Source organism: Ixodes scapularis, unplaced genomic scaffold (genome assembly GCF_016920785.2).
Source record: "Ixodes scapularis isolate PalLabHiFi unplaced genomic scaffold, ASM1692078v2 PGA_scaffold41__6_contigs__length_2269736, whole genome shotgun sequence".
Lineage (NCBI taxonomy): Eukaryota > Metazoa > Arthropoda > Arachnida > Ixodida > Ixodidae > Ixodes > Ixodes scapularis.
The window spans coordinates 1,052,736-1,075,843 of NW_024609870.1; the positions used below are offsets into that span (position 1 = coordinate 1,052,736).

The 23,108-nt window shown below is 47.6% G+C and overlaps 2 protein-coding genes across 2 annotated transcripts in view; one reads left to right on the forward strand and one right to left on the reverse strand.

Annotated features, from left to right (window-relative positions):
- Positions 1-16,374, reverse strand: part of LOC8044028 (integrator complex subunit 4) — a 74,505-nt gene extending 58,131 nt beyond the window's left edge. Inside the window, exons 1-4 of the mRNA XM_029989626.4 lie at positions 16,305-16,374; positions 16,062-16,211; positions 6,206-6,481; positions 1,068-1,235 (exon numbers count right to left, since the gene is read on the reverse strand). Of these exons, the coding sequence (XP_029845486.2) occupies positions 1,068-1,235; positions 6,206-6,481; positions 16,062-16,211; positions 16,305-16,358 (648 nt within the window). The 5' untranslated portion in view covers positions 16,359-16,374. The remainder of the gene's footprint in view (positions 1-1,067; positions 1,236-6,205; positions 6,482-16,061; positions 16,212-16,304) is intronic.
- Positions 16,375-16,427: 53 nt separating this feature from the next.
- On the forward strand, positions 16,428-19,807 carry LOC121837458 (exportin-2-like). The gene has a single exon (XM_042293064.1). It carries the CDS (start codon positions 16,714-16,716, stop codon positions 19,624-19,626), a length of 2,913 nt encoding a protein of 970 aa, XP_042148998.1. The 5' UTR covers positions 16,428-16,713; the 3' UTR covers positions 19,627-19,807.
- The last annotated feature ends 3,301 nt before the right edge of the window (positions 19,808-23,108 follow it).

Consider the following 23,108-nt stretch of genomic DNA (forward strand, 5'->3'; position numbering starts at 1 on the left):
AAAAACCGTTCGTGTTTGCAAGTGGAGCACCCCACATACAACCAGCTCAACCGAAAGAGACTTTGCATCACGAGGGTGGCAGTTTGCGTCCATCTCCTTCACAAACTTTTGTCCCTTGCTACTTGATGCGACCATGCCCGAGGCATAGGCATATCTGTGGATAATTCTGCCATCGTGCCTGCAGCCAACACTGTGCCTTTTGGATGAAAATAGCATGCAGCGAGGATGACAAAAGGGGCTTTTTTCCAGTGCAAACGTCTTAATGAGATTCGATACAAGGAGCAGAATTTTAGATCGAATAGGAGTTTTTTTTTTTTATGCATTACTTTTTTACATTTAACATTTCTGAAAACTTTTTTTGGTACATTCAAAATCCTTCAAAAATCATCGGCATAAGCTTTTGGCCCCTAAACCATGCCGAAGCGTTTGCATTCTTCACGCATCTCTCTGTCCTCCGCAGTTTACGAACGCCGTTACGCATGGGCCTCACGAGGACTGATAGCAACAGCTGGCAAAAACTGCAAATGAGCTTTTTCAAAAGGCTTTTCGAGAGATTACTCCAAACCCAAAAAGGTACACTGAGCTCGCTCGTAGACCAGACACTGTAAAGGCCTCTGTCATAGGCACCAACAAATATTCAAACTTGCAATCGAACAATTTGGTATGTTTCACCCCGAGGCCAGACAGCAGGAAGCGTCTCCTCATCAAAAAAGATTTCGATGCCACTCGTTGACAATTTGAAGCTCGCAAAAACCGAGAGCAAATCTTCTGGGCAGTGGTCCGGTCACACCTACGAGTGGAAGGCGTCTTGAACGATGCGTTTAGCTCCCCATCCCGCCCACGAGTCAAAAGTGGCCCCAAAGCGGCAATAGGTACAACCCGGCGTGGTACGTTGTCGGATGTGGCAGCTCTGGCGGTGGGTTCCAGAGGTCCCAGCAAAAAGCAGGAGCGCCGTTTTAGCTAGCGAAGCCACTGCCAAGCTGCACCTGCAGCAGCTGCACCTGCCACATCCAGGCCAGAGACAGAGGCGGGAATCGAGGGAGCACTTTCGAAGAAGGAAGCCGTACCATTGCGCAGAAGGCCTCCGTCCTGACCCGGGGGTCCTGGTTGTTGCTGAAGTCGCTCAGGGTGGACAGCAGCCCCGAGGCTGCCTCCGGCCGCTCGTCCGTCGGCAGGAGGTCGCTCAGCAGCCGCAGACACTTGCACTTCACCCTGTGGTTGCTGTCGCTCAGCGTCTGCAAAAGGCACCACTGTCCATGAGGCCACACTTTGTTGCACGACTCCCATATAGGGAAAAAAGGCACCGTCCATGACCCCCATATAGAGGAAAAGCCTTTTAGAGCGCAGCTCTTAGGGGCCCGTTCCCGGCTTGAGCGGCGTCGCCGTCGCCGTCGGCGTAACCGCGCGGTGCATTATGGGTAAATTTCCCCGCTAAATCTAGCGGAAAAAATTTCCCCGCTAAATCTAGCGGAAAAATTTCCCCGCTAAATCTAGCGGAAAAAATTTCCCCGCTAAATCTAGCGGAAAAAATTTCCCCGCTAAATCTAGCGGAAAAATTTCCCCGTCAAATCTAGCGGAAAAAATTTTCCCGCTAAATCTAGCGGAAAACTTTCCCCGCTAAATCTAGCGTAAAAAATTTCCCCGCTAAATCTAGCGGGAAAATTTCCCCGTCAAATCTAGCGGAAAAAATTTTCCCGCTAAATCTAGCGGAAAACTTTCCCCGCTAAATCCTAGCGGAAAAAATTTCCCCGCTAAATGTAGCGGAAAAAATTTCCCCGCTAAATCTAGCGGAAAACTTTCCCCGCTAAATCTAGCGGAAAAAATTTCCCCGCTAAATCTAGCGGGAAAATTTCCCCGCTAAATCTAGCGGAAAAAATTTCCCCGCTAAATCTAGCGGAAAAAATTTCACCGCTAAATCTAGCGGAAAACTTTCCCCGCTAAATCTAGCGGAAAAAATTTCCCCGCTAAATCTAGCGGAAAAATTTTGGTCACGTGACCCGGGGGTCACGTGACCTGGGGAGTCACGTGACCCCCTCCCGAGGTCACGTGACCTCTGAGGGGGCACGTGACCCCCCCCCCCCCCCCCCCCCCCGAGAACACGTGGCCCTCAGTACCCTCCCCTCCTCCTCCTCAAGAGCTGCGCTCCAATTCGGCGTTACAGGGAGTGGTAAACGGCTTTCACTTTTTTTTTTAATAAGAGATTAATCCCCTGAGCCATTCAAAATACTCTCAGAGGTATGACATTGCTCGGAAAAAATCAACATGCTGGGAATATTTTTTTGCACTAGGACCATGCACTGCCGGGTCACCGTAAGAAAGGAAGGCAGCATCAAACAGGTAGCGGCCATACAACAAACCACCTTTCTTTTTGTATTTGAGGAAGAAAGACAGACAACCGGCTTCCTTCTTAGTTTCCAAGCTCCTCTCCCAGTGGGAGCAGGACAATGCACGGAGGGACTGCAAAAGGAGGGTAAGCCATAAACAAGGGCTCACAAACGTACAGATTGTTCTTGCAAAAAAAAAAAAAAAGTTTGGAAAATATTTACAGATAGGCGCCAACCATCCCAATACTGTTTCTCTGCCTCCAAGTTTTGGCGGCTGGCTCTGGCACTTATGACGCAGTCTATCCCCTATAGAGGAGGCCATACGTATCAAAAAGAAAAAGCAATAAAATTGAGAGACGCCCTACAATCGGTGAAATACCGTGAGTAACAAAATATACAGGGTGTGCGAGGTATTTGAGAAGAGTACTTCAGGATGCATAATTTCTCAAAAGCCACGTACATGAATGCGACTTAAGCGCATCGATTCCAACAGTCCTTCAAAAGAAGTCAACGTTCACACGGACGTGCATTGAGTCCTACAAGAAGGTGGCACTACACCATGTCTTTTCTCAAGGTTAAAGCAGCGTTTAGAACCCCAGCTGCACCACGTTTTACGGTCCTCCACGCACTAAAGCCCTTTCGACGATTTCGCACGGGAGTAAAGGTCAAGCACGCTCTCTTCAATGCTGCGCAAGAAGTTACAAGTCGCAAGAAACACCGGAACCCAAGCGCTTTGTGCCCCAAGCTGCTGACCGCCCTAAAACAGAAGCAACATGGGTATGCATGCCCTGGCGAGTGAGACTGTTTGCAACCGACTGGACTCCGAGGCCAAAAGGCTCGGGCAGGAACGGCACCGACGTAGGAGCTGCTCGTTCGGCGGTGCCATGCAGTGCTTGCAGCTCTTGGCGTCGCTCGTGTTTGCTCCGAAGCCTCTAGGGACTAACTTGGATGCACAAGTCGTGATTAGCGCGGCTTGGACAGGGGCTACCCTCATTGAGCAGCTCGGCTATATTCCGCTCACTTATGGCGCCAATAAAACCTTGAATTTCTTCTTGGAGGAAAGCTGCAGGCGACCACACGGGACCGCTCTCCGCCGACGAGGTTGGCCGCCCCCCTGTTTTTAGCTGTTCACTCACCCCCACAGCTAGTGCCTTACCATAATCCTCCCCGTTCCAAAATGCAACGCGACCTTCGTTTACATGGGCTGAACGAATGCGCATTCGTCGTCTCGATCCACCTCCGTCTAGCGACTTGAATGTGATGCGCTTCCTTAGCGCATTATGCCGTTTACATGACCGCATTGAATTGCGACAACTGGATTTGATGCGACTAAGTCACATTCCTGCAAACGAGCCTATTCTCTTACTATATCTGTGTAGACACAACTCTGCCTTCGACTGCACCTACGTCATCTATCTAGTGCAGGGGTGGCCAAGCTGCGGCTCTTCGCGTGCTAAAGTGCGGCTCGCAGCTCCCTCCCCTAGTCCCCCCCCCGCCCACCTCCCCCACCTCCCTCCCGGTCACGCAAACACTTCCCTAAAAAGCAAAATGGAACGCTTAATGAAAAAAGAGTTAGGGCGAAGGTGAGCTGGTGTAGGTTTGCCATCTCCGGTGGTCTAAAAAAATGGAATGCGTTTAGAATCGAAAGACAGGTCACGGCTTGGTTGTCTTGTGCTACTGCTACCTTACGTAACATTCGACTGCTTTTTACTCGGATGGATTGAAATTAGTTTGTTTTGTTTATTGTTCGTGACAAAAAGTTTGCCTCCTCCTCCCTTCCTTCTCCTCCTTCCCTCCCTCCCTCCTCCTCCTCCTCCCTCCCCCTCCCTCCTCCTCCTCCTCCTCCTGATTATAGCCTTCACTTCATTTGGGAAATCATAAATTAAATGTGCCCATGCTCTCCATGCAACGAAAACCAGCGGAAAACCAATTCACATCACAGCATTAGGTAGGCCGAAACGCGACAGCGAGTTCCGAGGCATCCGGTACCAGCTTGTCACTCGGCACATGAAACGCGGTCCTCGTGGTTCCTTCTGCTCATATCTCGACATGTGTCAATTGTAAAAGTAGGGGAGGCATAGCTCTCATACTGTTTACTCTCTTGCTACACTGTTCACTCATAAGCTGACAGTGCCGTGCAAGCTACATGCTCAGCTTGACCAGTTGTATGTCTATCCGTTGCCACGTGATCACGCACCTGCCCCGTATACCCGTGAGCAGAGAGGGGCCTGGTAATGAAAGGAAAGCGACAACTGGGGGCATTCAGTGAGGGGTCACCTTTACCTCCAGCCCTCGAAGTCACTCACGAGCATGCGTGGGCCTGTAGCTGGGCACCTGCTTTGGCAAGCTCCAGCAAGCTCGTGGAGAGGACTCGGGCACTAATCTGGGTGAGTTTAGCAACAGCTCAAGGCTCAAGCGTTTCTCCCCCTGATGTTTCTCTCTGTCCATGGAAGACTTTCGTTTCTTCTTCCGACTTGAGAGGAAAATGGCTGGGATAATTTTTATGCACTTAGATGCCTTCTTGCGCGCTTATTCCTATTCCTATTCTGGCAAGCAGAATGGACTGAAAAACATAATATCAAATGCTTTGTCTTGATAACGCCGCGAGTCATAAAAGAAACATAGAGCGCCATAAAACAAAAAGGGGTGATTGGATAGTGAGAGAGATGTGGGGGGACAAGCAAAAAAGTTTTGTGGAGTTTTCTGACCCGAGAACACCCCCCTGACTACGCCTCTGTCTGTGATGGTCCTAGACATTGTGAGCAATGAGGGTCACGTCATATCACCGCACACCTTTCAACGGGGCGTTAGGGCCAACCCAAAGGCTTACATCGAGACCCTGGCATTATAGTAAAACCTTGGAAAGGAGGGGTGGCCCAGAGGAGGCCGTACATTTTTAAACAGGACTCTGCTCCATGCCACACGGCCCACGCGATCCAAGATTTGCCAGCTGTCAACCTGCACGACCATGTAACCCCCAACAACCAACAAGTGGCCTCGTAACTCTCCAGATATAAACTCCCCGGACTATCATGTCTGGAGCGTCGTCGAGAGAGACCGGCAAGCAGCTCCACAACCCCGAAGAGTCGTTCAAGACCGCCATTGCGAATGCTATGGCCAACATCAACAAGGACCACTCGATCAGGGCACGCAGCCATTTTTGAAGCCCCATTGAGTCAGTCATTGCTGCTGAAAGTGGTTTTATTGAAGAAAGTTTGAGAACAAGAACAGCGATTGAACAAAGTTCGAGAACAAGAACAGCAAGCAGTATCTGTACTAAATTCCGTGCAAATAGATCAATATTTAGTGGCAAGATCTTGTTTGCTGAAACCACAATTTTTTTTTACCCTCTTAACTGGTCAGATTTTTTTTTTTTTTATAACTGGTTCAAAATGGTTATTGACTGGACGAATTTGTAGACATATATATGGTTTGCATTCTTCCTTGAACTGGAATAGTGAAAAGCAAACCTCAGCCTGAACCATACTGCAAAAGTTACCCATTCGACATCCTAATCTCTCGGTTCCTTGTTTCCTGGCATTTTCAATTGATGTTCACACTTCGTTCGGGAACCCTATAATGGGCAGTTTCCTGGCAGTCAATCGACCTCCGCCAAACTTAATAAATCCAATATTGTAATTACCGAAAGCATACGATGAACCTGAAACTGTACGTGCCCCGGGGCCATCTTCGAGGGTGCACCCCTCCCAAACTCAAGCGAGGAAACGCAAACAGACGACGATAGATTGCGCTCGGCCAGCGCTCCAGAGAGTAAGAAAACTTGGAAGCAAGAAACTGAACGGAATTGTAAAGGGCCTGCGCCACGGTGCCTGAAACATGTCCAACATGTGTCGCGCTATACACAGCAACGAAAGGCTCACCTGGCGGGCGAGCTGCACGGCCCTATGGCGGAGGCGCCTGTCGCCGGGCGTCTGCAGGCCGACCGCATGCAGAGCGTCCACCAGGGCGGCCAGGACCCCGTGGGATGTCTCGGAACGGAGCAGCGCGGCCAGGTCGTCCAGGGCCAGGCCGGGGTCCAGGGCAGCCCCCCGCACCAGCTGCCCCGCCACCGCTGCCAGCTTGGCCCGGACCGTGCTCTCTTTCTCGGCGGGGAAGCGCTCCAACAGGCAGCGGTACACGCCCAGCACCTCCTCCGGCTGCGAGGACAAGGGGCCTCGGACAAGCTGGCCCTGTTCCATCCTAGCCAAGTTCCCCACGACAAGCGACGCTCGTGCAACGAGTGATCATTATAACACTACCTAATTATTATAATCATCTTATTTGACACAAAATACATATAGAAACGAGCTTGCCCACGAAAGCGAAAATGCTTGTGTGTGGGACCAGGTAGCCAATAAAACACTATGCACCATTATACGATACTGAAAGCAAAAACAAATCATAATATAACAGTATTATAATGAAGTAACATGATGACTACTGTGGGAACATGCGACACCGTCCACATACGTTCGTGACTGTTTTTCATCTTTATCCAAGATTCTTATTTTTTAGCATAAGCACTACGAGGCAATAAATGCAATGAAAACTTGCCCCGACGGATGGAGGTAGGTTGGACTGCCCTTCATTTGTAGTTTGCAGACATACCCCCAGACGACACCTCTTACTCAAAAAGGATCCATTATTCCGAAAGAATACCGACCCTAGGTCTCGAGTAGCGATGGCGTTTCCAAATGTCCATCTTTTTGACAAGTCTGTGGGCTTTCAATAAAGGGAAGAGGCGACCTTCTCCACGCTGGCTTCTTCCAATCCAGGACCGCCCAATCCGAGCAATCTGATTGGGAAACTCCCAACGTCCGCTTCAGCTTGTCCCCGGAAACAAATGTTCCCACGGGGTGACCGAGAGATTCCGGCTCGTCTCAGGGCCCCCAACTATCTCAGAGACTCGTCCAACGCGCGCGAAACTCGGAGAATGTGTACGGTCACTTTAGGAGGCAGGGCGGAACGGGTGCCACAAAGCGGTCCCAGCATTCACGCGTGAAGCTTGGCAGCTGAGACCTTTCTTTCATTTAATCAGTAATACTGCTAACCTCACAAGGAGATTCTAGCAGGTGGGCATACAACATTGAGATAGCATAAATCCACCAAGAATGATAGCAAGTAGAAAAAACACCCCCTCCAAGAAACTTTGGAGTTTAAAAAACATGTGCAACGAACACATCTAGGTGCTCTTCGATGATGTGAACTGTTAGAAAAAAAGAAGAAACAGGCGAGAAAAAGCCTCTGCAGTGCGCATGACGGAAGTCAAGACGACGTTTGAGAAGAAGACAATTGGGGATGAAAGAAAACAGAAAAAGAAGTTGGAAAAAGGGCTTCTATGAAAGGATATTTAAAAAAAGGCTCGTATCGAGGGGATTCTGAAAGGGCTTCGGTCGAGCTCAGGGAGCCGGCTCCTAGTCCACCGACGGAGGATTGTCCAGGACAAAGTCCTGGGCCCCTGCTGGGAACTGCACCCCTGTGCTGCACGACCCGCGAGTCAATGGGGTTCTTCCATTCATTCAAAGTTCCAACCAAGTAAGCCCGAGAGACCGAGCAACGACGTCCATGGCCCTCCGCTCCATCTACTGCGACACATGTGAATCAGGATTTATTTCACAAGTTTTCTAGAGTTTTTTTTTTTTTTGTCGTCATTTCGATATTGCTTTTAAATACAATCTGCTTGATCAAAAAAACTGCTCCGACTTTACTCAACAAAATTAATTAATTTTGTTGAGTAAAGTCGGAGCAGTTTTTTTGATCATTATGATTCCCGGCTTTTGGAATATTTTTTACAATCTGCTTTCTGGGAAAATAAAAAAAAAAAGAAACCCAGGCCGAAGCATATTATTTTAGAACCTGAAAATAACTGTCATCCCTGGCAGTAACTTGGGTCTGCCTCGTTGGTTTCTTGTTAGAATACAAGTATTCGGAATGGAGGATAGCAGAGAGGAGTGGGTACAGAGCTGCAGGGCTCAAGGGAGTCAAGGACGTGGGTAGACGAGGACCGAAAGGGAACAGTGCGGGCGCAAAGGATCTAGGGGGTCATCCTCGCCGCTAGACCCTAGTCCTGGCTCAGCCTGACCACTCCTACTTGAGCAGGTTGGAACATCCTATTTCCCAAGGAAAAAACGAGCCAACTTAAATGTTACACACCGAGCCCCCCGAATACAAAGTAACGACGAGAATCCAGAATGAGGCATCAATATGCGTGACATCAACATGCATGACCGTGCAGGTATAGTGGCAAGGCATCTGGTTCTGCACCTCAGCCGATTTCTTTCGCAAGTCTGGAAGCATTGTTTCTCTTTCTACGTAGATGAAGGTGGCCCTAAGGGGTAAAGCGTCGGGGACATTCGCTAGACTCAAGTCAACCAAAGGTGGCTGAGGAGTTAGACCGTTTCCAAAGGGCGACCAATCGCCGAGGATGCGCCACCCAACTTGCGAAAAAGTTTTAAGAGACGGGAAGCGTGGACGACAAGCCCCCAAGCGGTCGGCCCATGCAAACAGACATGTTTGAGAGAAGCATCTGCTACATCCTCAAATTTCGGAAGTGGCATCCCTTCTAAGCCAACTACGGCACAAGCTAAATGAAAACGACCCTGACGGGTGCGCAAGATTTCGTCAGTGGGAACTGGATATGTGTAAGGCCTCCCCCCCCAGGCAAGGCAATCCTCTTTCAAGCGTTGTTTTTTGACGAGTCCAATTTTTACGTGTCAGGCCCAGTTAATTTTCGTAACGCCGGTCTCCTGCAAATACATGCTGGTTTGTTGTGCCTAGCAGGGAACAAGGCAGTGATGGAAGTAGCTTTTGAACTTTCGTAGCAGGTTCTGTAGCAAGCAAGAAACTTGTTAGGAACAGCACATGGCGCATTTGGAGCAGATGCCAACATCAGTTAACACATCAGTCCAAAATTAAAAAGTGGTTGCATCGCTAAATGAGCTCATCTTTGATAATGGTTGAGGGTCCCTCTTTGATACTGAACCATATGACCTTTCGTAGCAAGAACAGATAGGGCGCAAAAGAAGCACAGAGCATTATTTTTAAAAATGAGGTTCTGGTCACAGTAGGTTCCATTTACAGTGGGTACTACAGTCAAACCCATTTATAACAAACAGCAGGAAAGTTCGATATAGCAAAAACCATTTACAACGAACTACATCGATACGTTCGTTTTAAAGCAAGAGCTTCTCTTTCTTTCTCATCTCTTCACTTCCGCATGCAGAGTGTACTTTTTAGCTTCCTCCCCTTTCTGAATCGCTTCTCTTCGCTCAATTTCGTTCGCAACTTGAGCTTTTGGAATTATCGCTCTTTCCAACATTTTTTTGGGGGGCGGGAAAGGGACAAGCTAGAAGACAATTGTTTGCGCGTTTTTGGAAGCCTCTTCAGGGGGAAAAGGTTCAATATACATGCCTTGCACGTGACGTCATATGGCACTGTACCAGCCGCCATTGCTCCGTACCAGGTTCCTGTACGGAGCCTTTTGCGGCATACATTTGGCACGATCGAATCTGCTCTTCTCGACAAGTCTTGACCAGAAAAACAAATTCAATGGTGTCAAATATAGGCTGCAGAATTTATGGGTACAGGAGAACGGTACGGAGCAATGGCGGCTGATGTGACGTCAATGCAAGCCATGTATAGCCAATATGTTGTTCGTTACAAAAAGTACTTTTACACATATTTTTATTTAAATTCTCCGTTAGTTCGATATCAACAATAATTCGCTGTATGTATATTTAAACCTGCATTTTTCTCAGACCACCGCCTCATGTCAGTTACCTTTGGCGAAAAAGAAAAGGCATTCATTATGTCCTGAATGGCGCCTATGGAAACTGAACACAACCTAGCTGACAAATATTTGCCGATTGTATCGCCAAAAGAATTTTACACAAACAACAGATACCCTCACTACACATATTTTGCAAATGGAACATGTTCAAACAAAAGGTGAGAACTGAAGAATCTCTCGAACATGTTATCAACGCTTTTAAGAACTTGAAACTAACAGTCCCGGTGAATACACAAAACAAATAAACGTGGCTTAAACACAACTCGGGCAATATGATGCCGAGAGGTAGAGAGGCGCAGTGATTTGATGGCGCCCACAAAAATGTCTACTTTGAGACACAATCGCGGAAAGGGTTCTTGAAGATAAGTGAAGGTATGCTTTAACGAAGGAATTAGTTGAACACATAAAAATGAGAATAGATAATGTTTGGGTTTGGGCTAGTTGGTTTTTCATTATTTTTTGTTCTGCACTGCTAAAGTTTAGAATCTGGGACAAAGAAGGATGACACTCACACAAGAAAGGTGCAACTAACAACTGGTTTACTTTTCCTTCCAAACAAGCATGGCTGAAAGAAAAGACACATTGAACAAGTAAGACAGGGACAGACATACCGTAAAATCCTGAATTAACGCCCCCCTTTTCGCCGTAGATAATTGGCAAAAAAAGTGGGGTGGGCGATCTTTCAGTATTGAATAACCAAAATCACAAACAAAAATCGAGTAACGCGTGCGCCAAAGCAGCGTGGGTTTTTATTTCCCTAGCTCTCATCGCTGAAACCGTCAAACGACACATCGCTTTCGCTATCGAAGATTAAATCTAACGCCTCGTCAATGAGGCTCTCGGGATCCTCGGGTCCATTGGTTACCGAAGCCAAACGGTCGTTGAGCTCGCCGTCCTCGGAACCATCGAGCCTTGTGGATATTCCGCACCGTTTGAACGAACTCCGCACGGTATCCTCGGAGACGGAGGCCCACGCCTGAGCCACGAAGTCCACAACCTCTTGACGCGACGGCTTGCGAAGGTTGCCGTTTGGAGTCACCGAACCTTTCCGGAAGAACGATGCCCAAATTAATCAGATCTAGCGCAGTCATGCAAGTGTAAATACATCTCTTGCTCTTATCTTGGCTGCGGTGGCCGATGCACGTGTCCGCTACCCATCATGATGAGGGATCATTTTTAGCAAGTCTATTCCTTTTTTGTTGAGAGAAACCGACGGTTCACTAACGTGCATTCTGTGCTTTCCTGAAGTCACGAAAAAAGACTCCATGATTTCTCGCTTCGTCCTTTCATTCCATCCTTCTAAGATAGACATGGCTCTAAATAACGCATCGCAGTGGCATCTAGTACAATGTGCTGCGAGATTCCCTGGAGCTTGCAACTGCTCACACGCGTATTTGTGCTCCCGCAGCCTCTCATTTAGGTACCTGCCCGTTTGCCCTACGTAAGATTTTCTGCATGACAAAGGTATTTTCTACACCACACTCGCAATGCACTCTACAAACTGGCACCTGCGTTGTACTTGACAGCCCACTTGACCCCCCGCGTGATCTCCCGATTTACTGACTATGTGACACAACCCTTTTAAGAAGGGCGGATAACGCTACATGGACGTCGTGTTTTGATGCAATCTTTTTGAGCCCGTGCGAGATGTGGACGTAGGGCAGAACTACCACCTATCCATGGCTCTGCCGCTGCCTTTCAGTTCGTTCAGACATTTTTCAGCTACCGTTACCAGTAGTGTTTTTGGATAGCCACTTTCTTCTAGACTGTCAATCTGCCGTCTCAGGCTGTCATTTACCCTGTGAAGGCATGATTTTCTCATGACCTGCATTAAGCACCCTGATGGAACAATTCTCCTAACTAGCTTAGTGTGGGTGGAGTCATAGGACAAAAATTACCTTCTTCCCTTTTGCCTTATACATCCAACATGTGTGAGCTTCCCCTATGTTCAGGTTGGCATCCCAAAACTGCAAGCAACCACCCTCTGGAGGTTCATATGTGAAATCCAGTCTGCCATGCACTTCCCTGAAACGGCTCATGACCTTTTCTCTGATAGTGCCTGCTAATTTGTACTTTGGAAAACACCGCAAAAAATCATCAACGTATCGGAAACACTTCACAACACCTATATCTTCAACATGCTTTCAACCATACTTGTTTGGAAGGAAAAATAAACCAGGTGTTAGGTGCACCTTTCGTGTGCGAGTGTCATCCTTCTTTGTCCGAAATTGTAAACTTTAGTAGCACAAAAAAAAAAAAAAAAAATAGATACATTAGACATTTTAGAGGCCTTTAAGGATTATTACACTAATCTTTTGGGGCATCCGAACTGAAGAGAATTCAGCTATAGAACACCTTGTAAACCTCTTGCTTTCCTTATCAGATGAGGAAAAAGAAATAGTCGACGGTCGAAATAGTCGACCCTGCAGGAAATTCAAAATGTTATAAAAGCTCTTCCATCAAACAAGGCACCTGGACCTAATAGCCTAAATCCTCAATTCTATGGGACATTTTCTGAACTGTTGAGTTCATTGCTACTTGATGTCCTTAAAGCTCCATGAACACCAAACACTACCGCCAACTTTAAATTAGGGTCACACTGTACTAATTCTTAAAACAGAAGACACAATAGCTTTAAAAAAGATTGAAGCTTATAGACCTACCGCAAAATACCGGGCAAGTGCCCACTCAAAATTTAGAGATAATCGCGAAAAAATGGGCGATGGGCACTTGTCCGGTCGTCAATTTTACATATGAATGTACTCTGCATATTTTTTTAGATCTTACAAATTTGGGTATAAGCACTTAGTGTGGTCTGGGCGGATGCGCGGTATTCTACGGTATATCACTTCGGAATTCGGACTATAAAATATTTGCAAAAGTTTTAAACAATCACTTACACCTCGCTATACATGATCTAATCGGAGAACACCAAACTTGTGGTATATGAAAACGAAACAATAAAACAAACATGCACGTAGAAAGATCTCTGATAGACTGTATCCAATGAGTAAGACGAAGTAGCCATAGTTCAACTTGATTTGCCCAAAGCATTTGATAGAGTAAGCTATCCTTTCTTATTTAAGATACTTTCTCATGCAAACATAGGAAGCATGCTATTCGAGGGCGTTTGGTTCTGTTACAAAAATAGCAGGCTAATTGTAAACGACTCCCTTTTATTCATGATGAAAAACAGCACAAAAAACGCAAGAACACTGAGGAGAGAATTACACGCAGGACAAGGTGCTCTCAACTTCCTTGTTTTGAAAAACACGCGGGCAATAGGGTCGCTTCTTTCCCGTTTCTTCGAAGGAGAAGTTATTCAAGGTCCAAAAAAGCCATCTTACTGTCCCTGTGCTCACAAATGGTTGGCTCACGCACATTGTTTTCTTTTTTGCTATGCGGTAGGCCTCAATTATCTGCCTAGACAACTGAGGTTGGTGTTTGTACAAGATATTTGAGTCGCTAAACCATGGTTCACAGTCGCAGTCATGGCAATGCATTACTAAATGGGAGTATGCTCTTCTTTTTAACGAACTGTGACATTTGCTGTCATTTGTTTGATGCACGAATGTCCGCAGAATGGGATTTCGTAGGCTGTCCCCTTTTTGTGAGGCACAAACTTCATGCTGTCTTAATGTGGCATTCGTTGTTGCCTGTTTGACTGCTTATGTTTGCACATTTTTTTACTGCAATTACAATACTGCTCAGTTTGTTGTGGGCTGAGAATATGACATTAACCCCCACATCTCGAGGCGACTCCCTTTATTCCATGAAAGAGGCGGTAAATATTCAGTATCACTGCTACATTCTTTTTGTCTTTCTTAGCTTTATCTTTGTGAGAAACTAATCTGTAACATCAAGTTGGATCCCAAAAAACAACACAAAGGAGTCCCATACCATTTAAATCAACAAAGTTTCGTCAACAACATTTTTCTTTTTTTCAGTAATAATTGTAAAAAAATAAATGTAATAAATATTGCCGAATATTCAACAACAAAAATATGTTGGTAAAAAATTTAAAAAAGGCACTCTAGATTGAACCTGGGTCCACTGCATATGAAGGGGACACCCTTTCCTAACCTAATAGCAAGTTCATTTTGCACGCACTGGCACCGTTAGAGTGGTCTCCAGAATGCATCGTACTCGCAGAGTGTTGCACGGAGAACTGGCCTCGAGCAAACTTACCAAATGCACCGAGCGCAGACTGATGCTGTCGCCATCTATGTTGTAGAAAGAGTACCGACTTCAAATAAAAACTAGCGTTGACGTTACAGATGGGTCATATTTTAGCCTTGGTGAGGGTGTCAAGAATGAGAGCTTTCTCGAACAAAATACGATGGGGCAAGATAGCTGATGTAGGTAAATGTTAAACATGATGTTGTCCAGGCCTCAGGTAAAGTCACTTTGTTTAGCTTTCTCAGATGCTTATTGGGCAGTCATAGGTTTTGCAGGGGGAGCTTCGTAGACAAATGTTCAATTTTTCACTTGCACACGGATGGTGAGATAGATCTCGGGGGCCGCTGATCCCTTTGTTCTGAGCATTTCTTTAGACACTGGTACATTTCGGTGTCCGTGCTGCAACGGAGCGACTAAAAGCTTGCAAATAAAGCATGGATTGTCAACTGCTTCCTTCATGAAATAGCACACGTTCACAATTGAAGCTCCTGTTCGATTCCGTTGCCCGCAAAACGCGATTTCAGAAAATTTACTTTTTTTTTTTGTTTTGTTTTTGGTTCTGCTGTACGAATGACATATCGCAGCAGACGAGCCCTCGTCGTCTGCTCCCGCTAGAGCACTATATAGCTCCTACGGAGCAGAGTAACGCAATCCTTTGAACCCCGTGTTTTGCCGACAACATGGCCGACAGCGCGGCTCGGCGCGAGTCACGTGGTACTCAGGGTTCCAGGAGGCGGCCCGCCCTATGGGAGAATACATGGAGATCGACACAACACGGCTGATTAAAAAATTAACGGCGAGTTCACACTTTTCAAAACTAGTCTGTCGTGAAGTTGGTAAAGCACTAAACACTTTATCAAAGTTTTAACAATATCGGATGCGTGTGCAAATTTTGAGAAGGCAATTTCCAAGGCAATGGCGTTTGAAGCAGACGATTTTTGCTCGCAGCGGAGATTGGCTTTTCGGGTTGGCCGGAGCGGGTCACGTGAATGGTGTGACGTCGCCGTGTCGTCTGCTGCATGATGCCGCTCAGGCAATTTTAAAAAAAAAGTCAGGTCCTTACGGGGCACAAAACTTAGCGCAAATTATTCTAAAGTGTTACATTATTATGTCAAAAATGATTGCGATTCCGTACATTCCCACAACACTGGAGAAACAACGATTTTCTCACGTTCCCCATGCATTTCTGACCGCAGTTGGAACCTCCGGGCGTTCGCCGCTAGTCGCCGAGAGGCGGCGTTCTAGATTGCGCTACTCTGCTCCGAAGGAGCTATATAGTGCTCTAGCTCCCGCTCCTCGCCGGAGCGAGGCATGACGGGATTGCATTTTGGTGCAGCATGCACGCGTGGGGGTGCCGACGCTGAAACGAACTCGGAGTGCAACCACTCGTGGAGTGCCGGCCCAAAACGAACCGGCTCCACGCTGCGGAGTGCCGTGGAACGAACTCGCTATTAAGCTACGCTAAGCTTAAAAAAAAAACTCGTTTTGACAATTCGTTTTATACGAGACTTTCGGACGGCACTCAAGACGCGAGTGGAGTGCCGTGGGACGGCAATCGAACGCTCTGCAAGACTGCCGTCGGACGGCACTCCAGACACTACGTTTTGTCTAACGTTTGGCTTTTTTTACAACTTTCCCTGTAAAGAACAAATATGTTGTCGCCGAAACTTGGCAGGATGACAGGGAGCCAAAATCCACCACTATACGATCTAAATGGCATAAGCTCTCTAATTGCGACAGGTGCCAAACGATTGATGCGTCACGGTTACCTGCGTAGGCACTGCCTCCGTCAGTTGAATCAGCATCATGATTACATCTGTGGAGCTCCCAGATTTCAAAACATCGGCGACGTCGATGGTCTTCTGCGGCGCCGGCTTCTTGGAGATGCATAGTTTCTTGAGGGGTTTCGGCGGCTCTTCCTACACACCAAGAATTCCAAACATGACAGTCGATAACCACGGGACTAGGTAAGAGTAAAAGACATTGGTAATGACAAGGAACTAGGAATTTACCTGTAAAACTTGGCTAAACTCCGCCAAAGCTCTCTTCTTTAGGAGAGCAGCCATGATTATTTTGATGTTTCTTTTTTTATAGCCATCTAGTCCTATCAACTTCCGGAAACTTCAAGCGACTTCCGGTCAGCTATCTGAGCGCCGTCTCTTATTTGTTGGTATCACTCACTGATCTCTATGTATCACTGATCTCTGTGGTTTATGCCGTAAAATTAATTTAAGTTAGTTTTAATTAATTTAAGTTAGTTTAATTTAAATCAGTGTCTGCGTCGAGCGGGTCGACGCAGACACTGCCTTTCGGGGCTTTCGGCGGTTGCCTGGATCACGACAAGCCTGGATGACCTGGGTTAAGAGTATGCTTCCGTCATTTAAACTTTGGTTCGGCGAGGTGTTCAGTTGAGGGACAATAATGGAGATTACCGACAATAACGTGCAGACCTTGGCAAGCTACCTGCAGCAGACGCTGCAGGCCGACCCGACTACGCGGCGCACGGCGGAGAAGTTCCTCGAGACGGTGGAGGTGAACCAAAACTACCCGGTCCTGCTGCTAAACCTCGTGGACAAAGCAGACATCGACATAGTGATCCGAGTCGCCGGCGCAATCGCCTTCAAAAACTATGTGAAGCGCAACTGGGCAGTGTCCGAGGATGGCGCGGACAGGATACACTCGAACGACCGCAACACGGTTAAGGAGCTCATCGTCGGCCTCATGCTGCGCAGCCCGGAGCAGATCCAGAAGCAGCTGAGCGACGCCGTCAGCATAATCGGGCGCGAAGACTTCCCGGCGCGGTGGCCCAATCTTCTGCACGAGATGATAAACTACTTCCAAAGCGGCGATTTCCACGTGATCAACGGCGTGCTGCGGACGGCACACTCGCTCTTCAAGAGGTACCGCTACGAGTTCAAGTCGCAGGAGCTCTGGACGGAGATCAAGCACGTCCTGGACAACTTCGCCAAGCCGCTGACGGACCTCTTCGTGGCGACCATGGACCTAGCCAAGACGCACGCCAGCAACCCGGTAGCCCTCAAAGTCATCTTCAGCTCGCTGGTTCTCATCTCCAAAGTCTTCTACAGCCTCAACTACCAGGACTTGCCGGAGTTTTTCGAAGACAACATGGAGGTGTGGATGACGCACTTCCTCACCTTGCTCACAACAGACAATAAGCTGTTACAGACGGACGAAGACCAGGAGGCTGGTTTGTTGGAGCAGCTCAAGTCGCAGATCTGCGACAATGTGGGGCTTTATGCTCAGAAATATGACGAAGAGTTCCAGAAGTACCTGCCCGGCTTTGTCACCGCTGTCTGGCATCTGTTGACCACGACCGGTCCACAAGTAAAGTACGACATCCTCGTGAGCAATGCCATCCACTTCCTGTCGTCGGTGGCTGAACGTCCCCACTACAAGCAGCTTTTCGAGGACACCAGTGTGCTGAGCTCGATCTGCGAAAAGGTCATCATCCCCAACATGGAGTTTCGTACCTCGGATGAAGAGCTCTTTGAAGACAGCCCAGAAGAGTATGTTCGTAAGGACATTGAGGGCTCTGACATCGACACCCGCCGGCGTGCTGCCTGTGACCTGGTGCGTGCCCTCTCCAAGTACTTTGAACAGAAGATAACTGTCACATTCTCACAGTACATCAGAGACATGCTGCAATTGTATGCCAAGGATCCTGGCCAGAACTGGAGGAACAAAGATGTTGCCATCTACCTGGTGACCTCCATGGCCGTCAAGGCACAGACTGCAAGGTTGGGCACCACTCAGACCAGTTCTCTCGTCAACGTCGGAGAGTTCTTCCAAGAATTTGTGGCTCCCGACTTGAGCAGCTCCAACCTGACAGACTTTCCAGTGCTCAAGGCGGATGCCATCAAATACCTGATGGTGTTCCGCAACCAGCTGCCCAAGGCCGTGCTTTTGCAGAGCCTTCAGAACGTTATCGAGCTTCTCCTGGCACCCAGCTATGTGGTGCACACGTATGCGGCGAGCTGTGTTGACCGGCTCTTTACCATGAAGGATCCGCAAGGGAAGGTAGCAATAGCGGCAACAGATGTGTCCAGCCACACAGAGCGCTTGCTGAAGAACCTGTTTATGGCATTGAACCATCCCGGCTCATCAGAAAACGAGTATGTCATGAAGGCTATTATGCGAACCTTCTCACTTCTTCAGGATGCCATGCTGCCGTACCTGCCCTCAGTTCTTCCGAGTCTGACGGCCAAGCTGCTGCAAGCAAGTAAGAATCCGTCCAAGCCGCACTTCAACCACTTTCTCTTCGAGGCTCTCAGCCTGTCCATCCGAATTGCCTGCCGCAAGGACCCCGCATCTGTGGCAGGATTCGAGGGCACGCTGTTTCCAGCCTTTCAGGACATCCTACAGCAGGATGTACAAGAGTTTGTGCCCTATGTGTTTCAGCTATTGTCGCTGATGCTCGAGTGCCACACTTCGCCTGTGCCGGAGCCTTACATGGCGCTGTTCCCGTGCCTTCTGGCACCAGTGCTGTGGGAACGGCCGGGAAACATTCATCCTCTTGTCCGGCTGCTCCAGGCGTTTATCGAAAGAGGCTCGGCTCAAATAGTGGCAGCAGACCGACTCACAGGGCTCCTGGGAGTCTTCCAGAAGCTCATTGCTTCCAAGGCCAATGACCACGAAGGCTTCTACATACTGCAGTCGCTCTTGGAGCACATGGACTCTGGAGCTCTCAAGCAGTACATCCGCCAAGTGTTCTTGCTTTTGTTTCAGCGGCTGCAGAGCTCCAAGACCACCAAGTTTGTGCGCGGCTTGCTCGTGTTCTTCGGGCTGTTTGTGTACCGCTACGGTGCACCCACGCTGGTAGCGACAGTGGACGACATCCAGGCCAAGATGTTTGGCATGGTCCTGGAACGTCTGGTCATTGCGGACGTCCAGAAGGTCTCCGGCACGCTCGAGCGCAAGATGTGTGCAGTCGGCATCACCAAGCTCCTGACGGAAGCGGAGGCACTTGTCCAAGGAGAGTACAGTTCCTTCTGGGGCCCACTGCTTCAAGCCCTCATCGACCTGTTGGAGCTTCCGCAGGATGAGAGCATTCCAGACGACGAACATTTCGTAGAGGTAGAGGATACCCCCGGCTATCAGACAGCATACTCTCAGCTTGTGTTTGCGGGAAAGAGGGAGCACGACCCGTTTGGGGGAACCATTGCTGATCCCAGGTTACACCTGGTGCAGTGTCTGCACAAGCTGTCCCTGACATACCCTGGAAGACTGGGCCCTCTCATCAATGCTTCACTCCAGCCCAGTGCCAGCAGCTTCCTGCACCGGTATCTGCAGATGGCCAACGTTCAGCTGGCGTGAGCTGCCAAGCACTGCCCCTTGTAACATATTCAATGGCTGGGACATTTTCAAGGACCAGCTGTTTCTATGCGTTGCACAGCTGGTTGTTTACTGCTGTAGCAACTTCTAGTTGATGTTTGTCGTAAAGCTTGCTTGGTGTCTCGTTGAGAGCATTAATAAATGCTTCATTCTCTGTGGCTAAGTTTTGCCTTTGAGATCATGCTATACTCCATTTCCTGAAAGCTAGTGATCATTAAATGTGGGAATAAAGTTAAAAAAAGCGAGGAAGATAAATTTGGACACGGGGCTCTTTAGACAAAATTCATTTCGAAAAGAAAATTAATACATTCATAATTTATTTACGACCTAGATGTCACTGGTCAAATATTTATAAGTATATTTTAAGAACCTGCCCTTATTAATTTAGTAAGTGGCATTTTTTACACCATCAATAATGGAAGAAGAGCGAGCTTGTGAATCTAAATCTCAATAGAGGACACAAAAAGTACACACATACAGTCTGTACTTCCAGAATCTCTGGTTTCAGTTATGTTGATCAATAGAGAGTGTTCACTGGCCACCATAGCCATGTGCAGGGTTACCAACCATCCCGGATTTCGCGGGATTGTCCCGACTTGCTGTCCCTGTGGGACAGCTATATGTCCCGAATTCGGTCCAGGCCATCCAGTTAAAAATTTTATGTGATCCAATGCACGCCTAACAATGTGCATCACACTGTGAGGCACGAATCGTTGGAAGCAGTGCTGTGGTAGCTAGCATTGGCTGCGAGCGTCCTTAGCTCCTTTGTCACTTTAGAATGCAGGCCGGAAATCGGGGCAACACTGGTGCTGGGCAGTGCCTGTTATCGTTTGTAGAAACCCCTTTGTCTGCCCCTTCTCCCTCGCACTGCCCCCCCCCCCAACCTGATTTTCTTCATTGAAGAGTTGGTAATCCTAGTTGTGTGCTTTGGCAGTTGAAACCGTGCTAGCAGAACTTTCATCAGATTTAGATCACATATTCAGAGCTGTTCCTGGCAGATAGTAAATTACTTTACCTGCACCTTGAGCCAATGACACGCGAATACCTTCTATAATGACTTGGTTCAGTCTAGTTAGGATCAAACCTAGACAGTTTCAAACGGCTCATCCATGCTGCAATAGTTTTTGACTTGGTATCTGCTGTCAGAGCAGTATACAGACCTATTGCTAAATTACCCAAGCATCAAGGAGAATGCAGGGATTCGTGTTCCACGCGCTGCACTTCTCAAATGCCTCAAACTAATTGCATCTTGCAAGCACATTCATCAATGCTATATTTTGATTACTTACTTCGAATCTTTTATATGGGGAAGGCGTGTGCGCGTGGAACACCAACCCCTGCATTCTACTCGATGCTTGGGTAATTTAGCAATAGGTATATTGGGAGTGGCCAGTTTATGATCTCACCACCGTAACGATTCCCTCCCAAGTAAGGCAATCAGCATGCGGTGCAGAGTGAGAGGAATGAGCGCATGCGCTCGGAACTCCCGGCTGCTCCCAGCTGTGCGGGAAGGGCCACCATTTTCATTTATTCGCCCGGTGGAATGCGTGGAATCAACATTCAAGTTTCGCTTTTTTCCATTCATTTTATTGGCTCTGTAAAGAAAATTATAGTGTTATTCGTCGTGGATTAAAAAGCTAACGAATGAAGTTTTTTCGACAGTTGACAGCAAACTTTTATTCGAGCAAACTACACGTAGCCCCAGCAGTATTCTGCGCCGAAAGCATTGCGTCAAAATGGCGGTCGTTTCTTCTTTGCTCCCCATTCCTCTCACTTTTTCGGCCCTCTCTCGTTCTTTCACTTTTCTCCTCTCCAGCGCCTTTATTGCCAAGCCCCTACTGGTCAGACTCTCCCAATATACGGCTCTGTCTGCCATTGTATATCCGGGCACGTTCATCTTGCTGCAACGCTGCATATTTCAAATGGTGACCTTCCACATTCGTGGAATACAGGCACTAGAGGCGAGTTATGGGACAGAGTCCACAGGGAGGAAAGGTTTCGATCGTGAGACAAATGTAAAAAGGCCAAGTGCTTTGGCTTCCCTATTCTAGACGATACAACCTGTCAAAACGGCTTCAGGCTTGTTTTCTCTGGATAACGTACAGCTCTTGAGGCTCATTACTGCATGCTGGCCTTCATCTATGCAATTCATGTTATTTAAACGGCTAAATTTCTCTCCTTGGTAAGAAGGCCAAATCTAAATAGTTTACTTTGGTTGCACAGATCTATTTCGTTGACCTAAGTGCCAGTTCACCGAGGCATTCCTCTCTAAAAAGAAACTTGCTTATGCCCTCTGTTCTAAAAAAAGTATCTTGCAAACTTGAGATAGTCACCCTCCTGCCCTCCAATTCTGCCTGCTTCATTTATCGTCTCATCTGCACGACAGAGTGCAAGTCACTAAACAAAACCATGCACTTGTGCCTGAATCTACGATAGCATTGCACGCTATGTACGTATATGCTGCAGATTTTACAGTATTTGTTGGAAAGATATGTGGATGTATTAAGTTTATTTGTTTTTCGAAATTGATGTATTTTAACCAGTTGTTTCATTCGGATGCTTATAAGTGACTATTGACGAAGCAAAAAAGCCGCGAAAAAAAGAATTAATAGGAACCATGGAGTTAAGAGGTCTCTGGAGGCGACACGATGCCTCCAGAGAGACTTGCCGAGACTTCTGGTTTGGAAGGGCACGCCCCCAACGATGACTGAAACCAAAAGAGGCTATTGGACAGGCTTGGGCACCCTTGGGGACGTTCCCACCGACCGAGACCTCTACTTCCGGCTTTACTTGGGACTTTCAAGTTTGGCAACAGGAGGAGGCACGGTACGTCACCTCCTTTTCTTCCTACCTCCATGCTTATAAAGCTTCACACTTGCCATAATGCAACGGTACTTGCAAACAAATTGGAACAAAGGTGAAAGAACGTGATCAGCTTGAGTTTTTCGTACCTCTTACCCTGCTACTCTCCTGCTCCATGTGCTAAACTGAAGTGTTTGATGTGCTTCCGCCACTTGGATGGCAAATTGCACTTTCTTTGTCAAAATTCAACCGAGAGTGTATTTTCGAACACTGTCATCCAGCTCCAACGTGAATGGAACGCAGACGCTGTGACCATCCCTCGTGACACTCTACTTCAAGGTCAGCAATTCCCAGTGTTGGGAGTATTTGAAGTATTTTTTTTCTGTTACTTTCTGAGCAAAATACAACTCCCAACTTCAAAGTATATTCCACAAATTCTGCGAAACCATTTTGCCATAATAGTGGGCTACAGAAACAATGGCAGACAAAGGGCACAAAAAAGTGCCTTGTGGGGAAACCGAGAATACTCCATTGCTTTCGGCATCCACGGCCCAATCTCAGTTATGTTGGGGTGCGGATTTATGTCTCATCACAAACTCGGTAAACAATCTCCAAGCTGCTGGGTGCCCGCAGGAGGGAGCTTCCGCAGAAGTTGTCTCTTT